General features: G+C 61.8%; 1 protein-coding gene across 2 annotated transcripts in view; it reads right to left on the bottom strand.

The window, feature by feature from the left end:
* FLNA (filamin A) overlaps positions 1 to 10,827 on the bottom strand; it is a 28,591-nt gene extending 17,764 nt beyond the window's left edge. For both annotated transcript variants that reach the window (XM_079765391.1, XM_079765392.1), the window contains exons 1-14: positions 10,674 to 10,827; positions 7,136 to 7,623; positions 3,843 to 4,091; positions 3,628 to 3,725; positions 3,358 to 3,505; positions 2,716 to 2,834; positions 2,305 to 2,382; positions 2,053 to 2,215; positions 1,748 to 1,948; positions 1,076 to 1,213; positions 862 to 985; positions 622 to 758; positions 344 to 537; positions 69 to 182 (exon numbers count right to left, since the gene is read on the bottom strand). In XM_079765391.1, coding sequence (XP_079621517.1) covers positions 69 to 182; positions 344 to 537; positions 622 to 758; positions 862 to 985; positions 1,076 to 1,213; positions 1,748 to 1,948; positions 2,053 to 2,215; positions 2,305 to 2,382; positions 2,716 to 2,834; positions 3,358 to 3,505; positions 3,628 to 3,725; positions 3,843 to 4,091; positions 7,136 to 7,508 — 2,136 coding nt within the window. In that variant the 5' untranslated portion in view covers positions 7,509 to 7,623; positions 10,674 to 10,827. The remainder of the gene's footprint in view (positions 1 to 68; positions 183 to 343; positions 538 to 621; positions 759 to 861; positions 986 to 1,075; positions 1,214 to 1,747; positions 1,949 to 2,052; positions 2,216 to 2,304; positions 2,383 to 2,715; positions 2,835 to 3,357; positions 3,506 to 3,627; positions 3,726 to 3,842; positions 4,092 to 7,135; positions 7,624 to 10,673) is intronic.
* Between the last annotated feature and the right edge of the window lie 1,802 nt (positions 10,828 to 12,629).

Raw genomic sequence — 12,629 nt, 5'->3', positions numbered from 1 at the left:
CAACTGGTCAGTACCCAGATCTGGGCACCTGCCCACCCCCACCTCTGTGCCATGGGTGGGCACCCCACCTGCACTTGAACTCGGAGAGGGGCCTTCCCGCCGAGCTTAGCGTCCACCGTGAACTCCGCTGGCTTGTTGACCGCCACGCCCGTCTTCTCCAATCCAGGGCCACGTGCCTTCACCTGATGGGAAGCCACCCAGATCTCAGGGGACCAAATGCAGGCCACCAAGGAAACAGGGTGGCAGGGAAACACCAGGGCCTGGAACCCCAACCACTCAGCCCAGCCCCCCAAGGGGAGGCAAAAGGGGGCCAAGACCCGGGCCAGGGGCACGTGTGCATTACCCTGTCCGGGTGGAAGTCCTGCGGCGCCTCCCGGATGTCAGCCATGAAGGGGCTGAGGCGGATGTCCTCGCTGTTGCACAGCACGTGCACAGCATACTCGCCGGCCTCCTGGGGCCAGTAGCGCACATCACAGGAGCCATCGCCCTTGTCATCACATTCGATCTTGGCCTGCGACGGGCCCTCCACGGAGAAGCCTGTCAACAGCCACCAACTCTATCAGTGCCCTGGAGCCTGGCAGGGGGCCCCCAAGGTGCCCACACTGTGGGCCTCCAACTCACCCAGGGTGCCTACGTCATCCCCGATGGCCTCCACCACGAAGTCCGCTGACTTGCCGACGACACCACCCTCCAGGCCGGGCCCCCAGGCCCGTACCTTCTGATTGCCACACTCTGTGCCCACCTTCACCTCGAAGGGACTGTAGAGAGAAAGCCACACGGGGGGGTGTGCTGAGGGACACTGCCCTGGAGGGGCACGGCCCTGAGCAGGGTCGGGGGGGTTACACTGCATTGGGGCCTCACCTGCGCCCAATGTTCTGGCCCCCCCACGTGATGGTGACGGTGTACGTGCCAGGCACCGTGGGGTAATACTCGAAGCCGTAAACACCATCCCCCAGGTCCTTCTGTTTCACGCGCTCCTCACCCTCTGCCAGAGACAAAGGAGGGCCTCAGGCCTGCCCAGCAGCGCCCCTGGGGTGGCCCCTGCCCACCTCACCTCAGCTGCAGGCTGACTTACTTGGACCCTTCACAATGACCTTGAGCTCCCCACTGCCCGCGCCCTTCGTGTACACCTTGAAGTCGGCAGTCTCCTTCACCCGCACGCCTTTGGGCTGGAGGCCCCGGCCCACAGCGCGGCAGGCACTCGGGTTACAAGCTGTGGGCAGAGGGCTCATGAAGCCGCTGGGGCTGGCACGGGGCGACCCCTCCCTTGCTTCTCCCCACAGGGCTGGGCCATCAGGATGAGGGTGGGGACCCTCAGAATTAACCCCAGGAGATAGGGAGGGACGTGCCAGAAAGAAATAAAAGGGACCCTGACCCCAGGACCTGTGGCCCAGACCAGGATGTGACAGCCTCCTCCCACCTGCCCGGCCCCACCCAGCCCGCCCCTCCCAAAGGAAGACAGATCCAAGTACCGTTGACCCTGTGGGCAGAGCAGAGAGCAGCAGGATTCTAGACAGCTCGAGCAAGTTCTTCCGAAGGTGAAAGCGTGAAGAGAAAGAGAGATGGAGAGGGCGAGAGGAGCAGAAGAGGGGCCCCAGCGGGGGAGGAAAGAGAGCTCACCCCGACAGTGGAAGCAGAGACCCCGGGTGCCAGGGTGGGGAGGGCTGGAGTGGGACCCTCCAACCAACCATCCCATGGGAGGCCCCAGCAATGGGGGGGGGGACGTAGGTGGCCGGGACCAGCCTACCTTGGCCAATAGTAACAGTGTAGGGGCTGCGAGGGATAGGCACGCCAGCGAAGGTGACGTGCACAGTGTGGGCACCCTCCATGGTGGGCTGGTAGCTGCAGCGATAGGTGCTGTCGCCCCTGGCCTCCAGCTGAGGCTCCACAGTGCCCTTCTGTCCGGTAGGGTCCTGGATCGTGACCTCGACGTCACCTGAGCCAGCTCCTGTCACAAAAGTACCAGCTTAGCTCCCAGAGCCTCCAGGCTGCGCCCGGACCCCAGCAACAGTCCGCCATGCCAGAACCGCCTGCCCGGCAGCCTCCTCTCACCTGCGGTGAAGATCTCAAAGTAGGTGGTCTTGTTGGCGATGTTGCCGCTGGGCTCCAGGCCAGGGCCCTGGGCAGTCACCTTGCTGGCGTCACCCTGGGACTTGTCCACGTACACCTCAAAGGGGCTCTTGGCGATGTGCTGGCCAGCAAAGAGCACGGTGACCTGTGTCCAGGAGGGGCAGGCTGTGAGAGGGTCGGGGCCCCACAGCCACTGTCCCTGCCACCAGCCTCCCCCACGGGCTGAGGGCTCACCTTGTGAGTCCCCGTCACCTCGGGGACATACCAGACAGAGAAGGTACGGTTCTTGTCATTATTGGCAGTCACTTTGGCCTGTGGTAACAAGGAGCCCATGAGCCTTTGCTAAGACCAGAACCTTTATTTTTTTAAAATATACTTTTACTGATTCCAGAGAGAGGAAGGGAGAGGGAGAGACAAATAGAAACATCAGTGATGAGAGAGAATCACTGATCAGCTGCCTCCTGCACGCCCCACACTGGGGACCAAGCCTGCAACTCAGGCATGTGCTCTGACCGGGAATCGAACCATGACCTCCTGGATCATAGGTCGATGCTCAACCAGTGAGCCACACTGGCCCGCCAGGCAAGAGCAGCCCCTTTAAATGGAGGCACTGCAGTGCCCCGCCCTGCCTGAAGGTGGCCCTACCTCCTCCTGGTGTCCAGCTGGGTCCTCCACATACACCAGCACCTCTCCCTGGCCGGCACTTCTGGTCTCCACAGTAAACTCTGCCCGCTTCTTCACCATATTGCCTGTGGGCTCGATGCCTGCCAAGCGAGAAGGAGAAAGGCCTGGCTGGCTGCTAGGGCCATGGCCTTACCCCTCCCCCATCACCCTTCAAGAGCATCTCCTCCCACAGCTCAGCCCCCTCCCCGCCATCCCTGTGGAACACTCAGAACTGGCTGAGTCAGTTCAGCGTGAACATCAGCGCACGGAGCTTGGCCTTGGGCCCCAGCTGTACGTTTGCTGTGAGACAGGCCTGGGCCTGTTTTCTGGAACTTGCACTTGGGTTTGCCCGGGCCCTTGCTCCTGCGTGATACCCTGGCTGGGTTTGGTCTCCACTTACAGTAAAGTGGTTGGGTGCTCCCTCCTTGAACAGGTCCCACCTTGGGTTGATGGCTAGTCACAAGTGGCCAGTTTGGACCAGCTCCGACCCATTCCTGTCTGACTCTCAGAGGGGGGGCATTTGAGAACCTAGCTGCCATGTCCCTGAAGATCCCCAGGGACCTCCAAATTCCAAAAGGACACTGTCCCCCAGGGAGGCCAATGCACAGGCCCCATGTCCCTCACCTGGCCCGTAGGCTCGGGCTTTCTTCGGGTTCAGTTTGGGTCTCAGGGGAGCCCCTGGCTTCAGCTTGGCCTTGGGGAACTGGGACAGGTAGGTCATGACGGAGTGTTCATCCACATTGGGGTCCACGATCTCCTCGGGGGTGATCACCTGTCACAGTCCAAAGACAAGAGCCATTTGGCCTCCAGGCCTCAGAGATTCCCGGGATAGGACCCCGCTCCCCCCTGGGACTTGGCCCCTGGACAGCCCTGGACGTCCAGGCAGAGTTGTACCTGAGGGATGCCCAGCCAGTCATCGGCCTGCTGCATGGCTTCTCGCGCATTGTTCACAGGCTTGCTGGCGTCCCAGGAATCCCAGTCAGGACACAGGCCTGCGGAACAAGAACGACTGAGTCTGGGGTCCTCCAGACTCCCCTGCAGGCCGTATCCACTATCTTCCGCGCAGCCCCCGCTCCAGCCCCGCGCCTCCTACTCCCCACGCTCCTTACCCGGGGCGCAGCTATCCACCAGGGCGCCTAGGGCTCTGCCACTCTGCCAGTCCCGACTGAAGTTGGTGATGGGCAGCTGCGGCAGCTTGTTCTGGATCCAGCCCAGGAGCCTCTGCTTGGGCGTTTGCTTCTTGGCTTCTTCATCCTCCTCCTCATCCCACATGGGCATGGAGATGGAGTAGTGCAGAATCAGGGTCCAGATGAGGCCCAAGATCAGCTTCAGGTTCCCATCCACGATGGCCTTGCTGTCTGTGAGGGAAAAGAGTGGCGGTGTTGGGCAGCAGGGGGGCCCACCCAAGTGTCCCTGTGCACGTGTGCACACAGGGGCTTGTGTGGGGGGAGGGTGCCCACACAGGGCGCCAGGTGGCTCCCAGGCAGTGGGGAGCGTGGCGGCACAGGGATCCCCACGGAGGGAGAGGCCCCCGGAAGGGGGTGTGGGTGGTTTCAGAGGGAAGGAGACTTTTGGGGGGGCGATGACCCACCCATATAGTAGTGAGGGGGTGTTGCTGGAAGCCCTGGGGGACAAGAGGAAGGACTGACAGCTGCAGGCTGCAGACAGGGCCAGGGGAAGGCCCTGGAGTGAGCATGATGGGCCCATCACTCATCGCCACGGGTTTCCAGGCAACAAGCAGTAGGAGCAGCGCAGCCCTAGTGGGCCTGGATGCCAGGGCCCCTGACCGGGGCTGAGGAAGGGGAAGAGGAAGGCTGGTGGGTGGGGCAGTTGGGAAATACAACTGCTGCCCCAGGGTGGGTGGCATGAGGCAAGGGAAGTGGAGGTGTTGGGCAAAAACCCTTTGGGTGGAGGGTGCAAGCCCCACCCCGCACTTCCTTAATGCCCCCCAACCCCCGCAGGACCAAGCTGGGAGTCAGGCACGGTCCCGGCACAGGGGAGGGGCCGGAAGCCCAATGGAACCACCAGTTGGGCCAATGAGTCGTGGCTCACTGGGGCCCAGCAGGAGGATGAGGACACATTCTGGGGGGCCCCCTCGCCCAGCCCGAGGAGGAGGGCAGAGCCACTGAGGCTGGGTTGGACGCCCAGGGCCCAGCCTGGGAACTGGGGTAGCGGAGGCCATGGGTGGGGTCCTTGATCCCGCTGCCTCAGCAGAGCCCAACCGGCTGCTGCCTGCCCTCCTTGCCACCTAACGGGCTGCTGGGCTGTGGGCGGGCGGCCACCAAGCTAACCACAGGGGAAGTGGTTAGGGCGGGCACCCTGCACCCTGTCACCATGGGAACCCCTCTGGGCTGTGGGACCCACCCAAGGCCCCTGTGGGTCTCGGCTTCAAGGGGTGAGGGGCTGGGAGAGGGGCTCAGAGGAAGGCCAAGCTTTCTAAGAGCTCATCTTCGAAACCCCTGCTGCCTCCAACCTACCCCAACCCCCAATCAAGAGAAAATACTTGTCTAGTGAGTCAACTTGGGGGTGGGGAGAAGGGGATGGACGCCACCAAAGGGCGCTCAATGGCGGGCGGCCTCTGAGTCCAGTAGGCAGCACCCTGAGGACCAGCTGAGCCACTCAGAGCAGAGTGGCCTGTCTGTCCCCAGACTGAGATGGGTCAGGGTCCCGCACCCCTGGCTTGCACTGTCCCCAAATGGTGGGAAAGTAGAGAGGAGGGCTTCAGGCTAGTGGTGACTGGAAGGCTCAGAGAAGACCAAATACACAGGACCAGCAGGGGCTTCCCACGAGGCCCCCGTCCCCAGAGTCCTTGGGTCCAGAAGAAGAGCCCTAACGAGGCCTGAGGCCCACTGTGACCCAGGAGGGGGACACACAAGGCCAAGCTCATCAGCCCTGGCGGGTCAGGCTGGGCCCACCCCCTGGTCCACAGGAGGCAGGCCTAGGCCCTCCCCATCCCCCTCAGAAAAGAGAGAGGGAAGGGCCAGGCTTCGTAGGGAGAGTGCCTGGTTGGATGGCCCCGCCCCCTCCCACCCCCTTTCCCCAGCCCCTGGGCCAGCCTGCCCCCTCCCTCCCCTAATCACTGCTGCTTTCCAACATTTTTTTGCCTTATATGGCAAAGCTCTGGGAACTAGGCCTGCTCCAGCCAGCTCAAAAGAGAAGGGAGGAGGAGACCCCCCCTCAGACAGCTGGGGTGTGGCCCGCCTCCCCACATCCGGTTGCCCCCCCACCCAAGGCTCAGAGATGACTCAGCTTGGCTAGACACACACTGGGACTGGGGGGGTGGGCCTGAGCCTCCAAAGGCATTCCAAAGAAAGAGGTGAGGGCGTAGGGGCCAGCCCTCTGAGTGGTTGGGGGCACCCGAATCTTGGTCTCTCACTTTCTCAGGCTAAGCCTGGACCGCATCGGGGCAAGGGGGCCAACTGCAAGGTCCCTTTCAATTCGGAGAAAAGTGCACGTCCCTTCTCTCTCTGTTGTACAATGCCCCCAAGTCACCAGTGCTGGTGCCCGTCCCGGAGTGGGTTCCACCTTAAGAGCCAGGGATGCTACAGTAGGCCCGGTCAATGCCAGCATCACCAGCCCAGTGACACGGACACTGGGCTGGCAGTGAGCCCAGCACACGCTGGAGTACCTCCCAACCAACTCCTGCATTCAAGATGCAGAAAAGCCAAGTCCTGCATGGAAACAAGAGTTTGGCCCAAGTTCAACAGTAATTCAGTGTCTCAGTAGACGACCAACCAGCTCCCTTCACTGGCTGACACCCAGACTCATTTCAGGTACCGTTTTGCTGGCCATGCCCTTCTCTGGCCTCCTAAGTTCCCTGGTGGAGATCTAAACGGGGGGGGGGGGGGGTTAGAGCCATCTCTGAGGAGGGGGGCATCTCCCAAGACCAGCAAAAGCTGAGAGCCTTAAACAATGGAACCCACAAACTCTAACTCCCTTGTTTAGGAACCACGGGGAAACCTGGAAGTCAGAAGGCCCTCTCCAAACTGCTGTAGGAGGTAGAGAAACGGGGCCTCCCGCTGCACAGGGATGGGACACTGGGCGCAGGGCAAGAGCCTGGCCAGTGCCCACCCTCCAGGCCCTCTCCCACAGCAAGCGAAGGGGCGGGGGCACGGCCTGCGGAGGATGTGAGCTCAGCCTGGGCGCGGGCCAGCCGGGGCGCGGCGGGCGGGGGCGCGTAGCGGTCCGCACAGCAGCGGGGCCAGCCTGCCAGCGCGCCTTTGTTCTCGAGGCCCGGCCCCGCGCGGAGCCCCTCGGCCGAGGTGGGGCGGGGGGAGAGGGCCGGGATAGCACCACGACTCGGGGAGGGTGGCTGGGAGGGGTCTACCCGGGGGAGATGGAAGGACACGCGGAGCCCCCCGCCCTCGCCCTCCCGGCGCCACGGGGCGGCACGCGCCCTCACCGATGGACACGAGCTTGATGTTCTCGCGGTCCAGGAACTCGAGCGCCACCGACACGTTCTCGAGCTGCATCTGGCGGAAGGTGGGCCTCTGGTTGTGCTTGCGGTGCATCTTTTTCTGGCTGAGCACCTCGAGCAGCGCGATAAGCCGCAGCCCGTCACTCAGGTCCGTCTGCAGGTTGGCGATGCGCTTGCTCACGCATTTGAGGTGCTCATTGCACCAGCGCGTGAATGTGTTCTGCTGGATTTTCTTCCACGGCGCGTCCTCCGCCAGGTCCTTCTCGGTGGCCGGCATCTCGGCGTCTCGCGTGTCGTTACCGCCACCCGGAGCCGCGCCCGCCGCGCTCTGGCCCGCTCGGGAGTGGGAGCTACTCATTTTGAGGCGCGAGGAGCCGATGGGCGGTGCTGCAGCCTAGGCGAGGGGACGGCCCTTTAATTAAAGTCGCAGGCACTCCGGCGTGCAAGGGGCGATGCAGACAGCGGAGGTTGCGCTGTGGAGAGAGCGAGCCCTTTAAATGCGGGCTGGGGGCGGGGCTGGGGGTGGGGTCATGATGGGGCGTGGTCATGGGGTGGGGCTTTGGGGGTGGCCCGCCCCACCTCGCCCTTTGGAATGCCCCCCAAAGCCCCCCCTCCCGACCCCGGGCAGTTTTGAGGCGACCCCCCTTGCCCCCCGTGCTCCGAGGAAGTTTCGTTGGACCCCAAATGGGGCAAGCACGGCCTCACGCCAGTGCTGCAGAAAACCCTGCAGCAAGGAAAGGCTGAGCAGCTTCTGGCCCTGGACCACCGGGTCTCGGTCTCCAGCGAGCAAGCCATACAAGGGACTTTCCTTCCCCATGGCCCCTAGGGCCATAGCGATGGCTGGCCCTCTGTGAGTCACATGGGCTCCGCCCCCTCCCGGCAGCACAACCCTGACCCCACCCCCCTGGGGCTCCAGCTTGGGGGTTCCCCAGCCACACCCTGTCCGGTGCCCCAGCAGCAGCCGGGAAGGGGCCGATCCTAAGGCTGAGCCCTTGGAGAGCACGGTCTGGGCCGGCACTGCTGTGAGCACGTGCCCCACACCTGGGAAGCGGCTGCTGGCAGAGCCCGGACCCTACACTGCCTCCCAGGCTGCTCCCTAGACCCTCGCTCCTGGCCAGGCATTGCGCTCTTCACAGCTCTGGTCTGTGCACCTGCGCCTGCAGGTCCCCACCGCTTCCCTCCCTCCCTGCTCCACCCGGGAGGAAATGGGGCACTGGGCCAGGAGGCTGCCAGAACTCCAGGAGCAAGCAGCCTTGGAAGGGGCCCGGTGTGCCAATGGGCATTGGCAGAGGGCACCGCGTGCGTGTGATGTGAGCACAGACAGCGAGTGTCCGCCTGGGGTTGCTGTCCACCTGGGGCACTAGGGGTTTCCTCTCTTGTCTAACTGGTCCCGGAGCCCAGTTGTGGCCAGGCAGGAGGCCAGGGGCCCCTTCCATTGGCTCCTGGCTTCCAATAAGGCTTGGCAGGCTCTGAGCACCTGGGTCTGGGTGGGCTTCAGGGCTGTGGCCATGCAGAGGGGCCCCTTCTGAGAACAGGGTGGGAGCAGGGGACTGAGAGGGACAAACCAGAGAAGACTGCTAAGGCCTGGGCTGTGTTGCCAGGGCAATGGGGAACTACTCACTCAAAATTAATTTTCTAGTAGAAAAGTCTGGCGACAGTGAGGAGGCTGATGTGGGGACATGGGCACCAGCAAGAGGCCTATTGGAGACACTCACTGCCACCCTCTTCAATCAAGAGAAGCCTTCATCCCCAGAGTGGGCTTACTCCTCCCAGTCCCATGTGCCTCCCTTCTCCAGTATGTTCCCTTCTTTAGGTCTCTGTCCCTCCTACTGGATTCTTAGATTGAGCTGCAGACTAGCCATAATTAAGTTATCTGCTAAAGACCAGTGGGACAGCAAGCCCCGGTTCAGCCAGCATGTCATGTCCAAATATGGTTGACTCTTGCATGACTAAGTGCCGGCATTACCCACGGTGGGGCTATGGTCCCAGCGGGCATCTTCCCTACCCGCCAGCATGCTCACGTAGGGGCTACCTGTCACACGACTGGTTTTCCCCACCCATGGTGGTGGTAGAGACTCCAAATGCCATTTCCCAATCTGAGGCCCGCCTCCTGCGCACTCTCCCCTCTCCCGAGCACTTCCCACCACACCTGCACAAAACTCCACACCAGTGTCTTGTGAACTGGAGTGAAGGTGGGAGGGAGAGCTGTGAAGGGGGAACCCGGATGGACCCCTTCCTGCCAGGCTCCGTTCAAGACACGCTAAGTTGTCCTTCAGCTCCCCCTGCCCCCACTGGAAAGCAAGTTCCCAAGGACAGCATTACATCAAGAACTGCTATTCTTTTCACTAAGTGCCATCCAAATGGATCGTCTGTGTTCATTCCTTAATCTTCAGAGAGCATGGAAACTGAGTCAGAGTAACTGGCCAGCACTCAACTCTAACAGAAAAGGTGGGCAGAAGCTAGGTGGCCTGGCTTCCAGCCCTAGGCTTTCCCTATTTGGGGGAGACAGGGCTGGGGGTGTAGAAGGTTCTTGTCCCTAGGGGACATCTTATCACCACCAGATGGCGCCCCAATCACAAAGCCCCCAGATCAGGCAGTCTTTGGAAGCCTAAATCCAGCTCTTTCATATTTTCCCTTATTTGGAGTAGATTCTTGGATGTTAGACACACCCCGCCCCCCACCCCGCCCCCGGCCCTGAGACCCCAGGCCAGGCCCTCCCACAGGGGCGCTTCAGCTGGCCGAGAAAGCCTCCTCATGGCACAGGGAGAAGAGACCTGGGTTGCCCAGGTGCTGCAGATGAGGGGACTCATCTCCTGAGCTCCCGCCTTGGCCGTGCAGCCTGCAGCACGTGCAGGCGGGCCTGCCAACGGACTTCACCTACTTTCCCTGCACCTGGGAATCTGGGTATATTGCTGCTCACATCCTGGCTGGCAGTGAACATCGAGCTCCGAGCCAACCTGGGACAGAGCCCAGGGCCCAGCCCAGGAATCTGGCCTGTCTGAAGAGATCCTGCGTTCGGTACCTGGCTGAAGCCCTGCCCTGGCCCCCACGGAGTGCAGCAGCCCCAGGCCAGCTCCCCTGTGCCCAAGGCAGCTGGTGCCCTGAGGATTGGTGACAGCGAAGAGCCCGCTGTTGCCTTCCCAGGTGGCACACTGGCTGCCAAGTGTCCTTGCAGTTGGTCAATCACCTTCGCCCCACACTATTCCCTGCTCTTGGGGCAGCTCGTGGGCACCCACACGAGCCCATATCCTACCAGGTGCTCAGACACGCTCCTTCTCAGGGACGCCCGTGGCCTTGGGCTCCCACAGCTTCGCGAGAAGACTAGGGAAGGCAGCCTCTGGGTAGCGCACTCCCAGGAGCAGGGGGCGTCTCCCCAGCGTTCACGCTCAGGCGCCTCAGCTGCACTTGGCTTGGCCTTGGGTGCACGCCCGGCGCCTGCGTCCTCGGGCTTCGCCGCGCGCCTTCGCCACCCCCGCCCCGAGTCCGTGAGCAGCGCGGTGACCATCCCGCGCGGAGGCCTCACCTGCTGTCCCTGCGGGCGGCCCTCAACCGCAGGGTGGCGCCCGGCTTGCCTGCGCGCCCCGCAGCCAGCGCCTCGGGATTCCGCTGGCGTCCGCCGCGCGCCTGGAGCCTCTACGCGAATGGGCCGCTGCCGCCGCTTGCCTTCTTGTTGGCCGCACCCCCGCCCCGCGCCCGCCCTGCACCCGGCCCGGCCCGGCCCGGCGAAAAAGCCTTAATTGGTAAAATCGCCCAGGAGCGGGGGAGGGGGGCTGGGGGGCGGGGGCGCGCCGTGAGCTCAAGCACCCAGGCTGCCTGGCGACGTGCCCCCCCTCGATGAGCTCACCGCCCTTCGAGGACCGCTGGGGTGATTGGGGGGGGGGGTGGTGGTAGGGTCCTCTAAAGAGCCCGTAGGGTCTGCAGGGCCCACGTCTCAACACAGCCAGAAAGGCCACCTCCTCCAGGGAGCCACCCAGTCACGGCCCCTACCTTTGCCCCAAGCCTGGACTGGCCAGCAAGTGGGATTCTGTCCTCTGGGGCGGAGTGGAACAACAGGCCTTTGCAGGTATCCACTGAATGCTTACCAGCCACAAGGCCCCAGCGGGGCAGGGAAGCCTGGTGATGAGCAAGCAGCCCAGCTGCCACCAATTGGGCCCCTGCTGAAGGGCACTGAATTGTTAGAAGCAGGATCAGGTGCCGTTCCGAAGCCTGGGAGCGTGCGGTGAGGAGCAGCCAGAAAGAGCCAAGTGTTTGTGAGCTGGGTGGGCACAGCCACACCCTGGCTCTGCCAGGCTCCCTCTTCCTCTTCTATATGCCCATTTCCTGGTAGCTTCAGATTCAGCCTAAGTGTCACTTCCGAGGAAGGCCACATAAAGCAGTGTCGTTTTAACATTTTGCCCACAATAAGAATGACTTGTTTCTATCCTGAGCCAGTCTGTGTGCGCATGCACACAGGCTGGCACCAAAAACTGAAACAAACATTTCACGAAAATACCCTCCCTTAGTACCTGTAAAGCACTTGGGTATTTTCTATTCTGTTCTACTTCATTAAAAGAGAGGAAGGGGCCCAGCTGACGTAGCTCAGTGGTTGAGCGTCGACCTATGAACCAGGAGGTCATGGTTCGATTCTCAGTCAGGGCACATGCCCGGGTTGCGGGCTCGATCCCCAGTGGGAAGCGTGCAGGAGGCAGCCAATCAATGACTCTCATCATTGATATTTCTATCTCTCCCTCTTCATTCCTCTCTGAATAAACATGTATTTTCAAAAGAGAATAAAAGAGAGGAAGGGATAAAGGAAGGGAGAGGAAGGAAGAAGCTTGGTCACACCTGCTAAATGAATTTGGTGATCTACAGTCTAACACGAATGGGAAGGTGGTGCTCACTCTCCAAGCCTCCCTTGCCAGTGACCTTTCTACCTAGACCCATGGTGGGATCTCCCAGCAGTGCCAGGGTTTCCATCTCTCACTGCTCGCTCTGGTGGGACCCCCCACCACTATCACTGGGGAGGGAGGTGGATTATGATCACTTGATAGATCAGTGGCCTGACCTCAGCTCCATTGGGTGGCTGCTTGGAGCTCATGGCCACGGCTGTCCTTCAAGGACGGAAACTTACCTACCACAGGGATTGTCAGGGTTACAATAGGTGAGGGGGCATGAAGGGGGCAGTGGCCAAGTGACTGGACCCCAGAACCCCCACCTCCATTTGAAGCCTCTCTTTACACTTCTGCCTCCCTCCCCCTCCACACATAACCCCTCCCACACATGCAGTTCTTCATACCTGCTGCTTCCAGGTCTGGGGGGAACGAAGGTTTGTCCAGCACCAGCTGGTCCCTGGTGTTAAAAAAAAAATGTCATAAATGAAAGACCTTTTCTCCTTGTGTTGAAGGTTTTGGAAAACCACTAGAATCAGCTCCATTCCTGCTGCCAAGGCAGGCTGACTCTCCAACTGGCCATGCCAATGGCTCCCAGATGCATCAATGGT

This window comes from Cnephaeus nilssonii (assembly GCF_951640355.1).
Source record: "Cnephaeus nilssonii genome assembly, chromosome: X".
In the NCBI taxonomy this organism is placed as follows: Eukaryota; Metazoa; Chordata; class Mammalia; order Chiroptera; family Vespertilionidae; genus Cnephaeus; species Cnephaeus nilssonii.
Note: the sequence above shows the minus strand (reverse complement) of the source record. Positions and strands in the feature narration are given on the sequence as shown.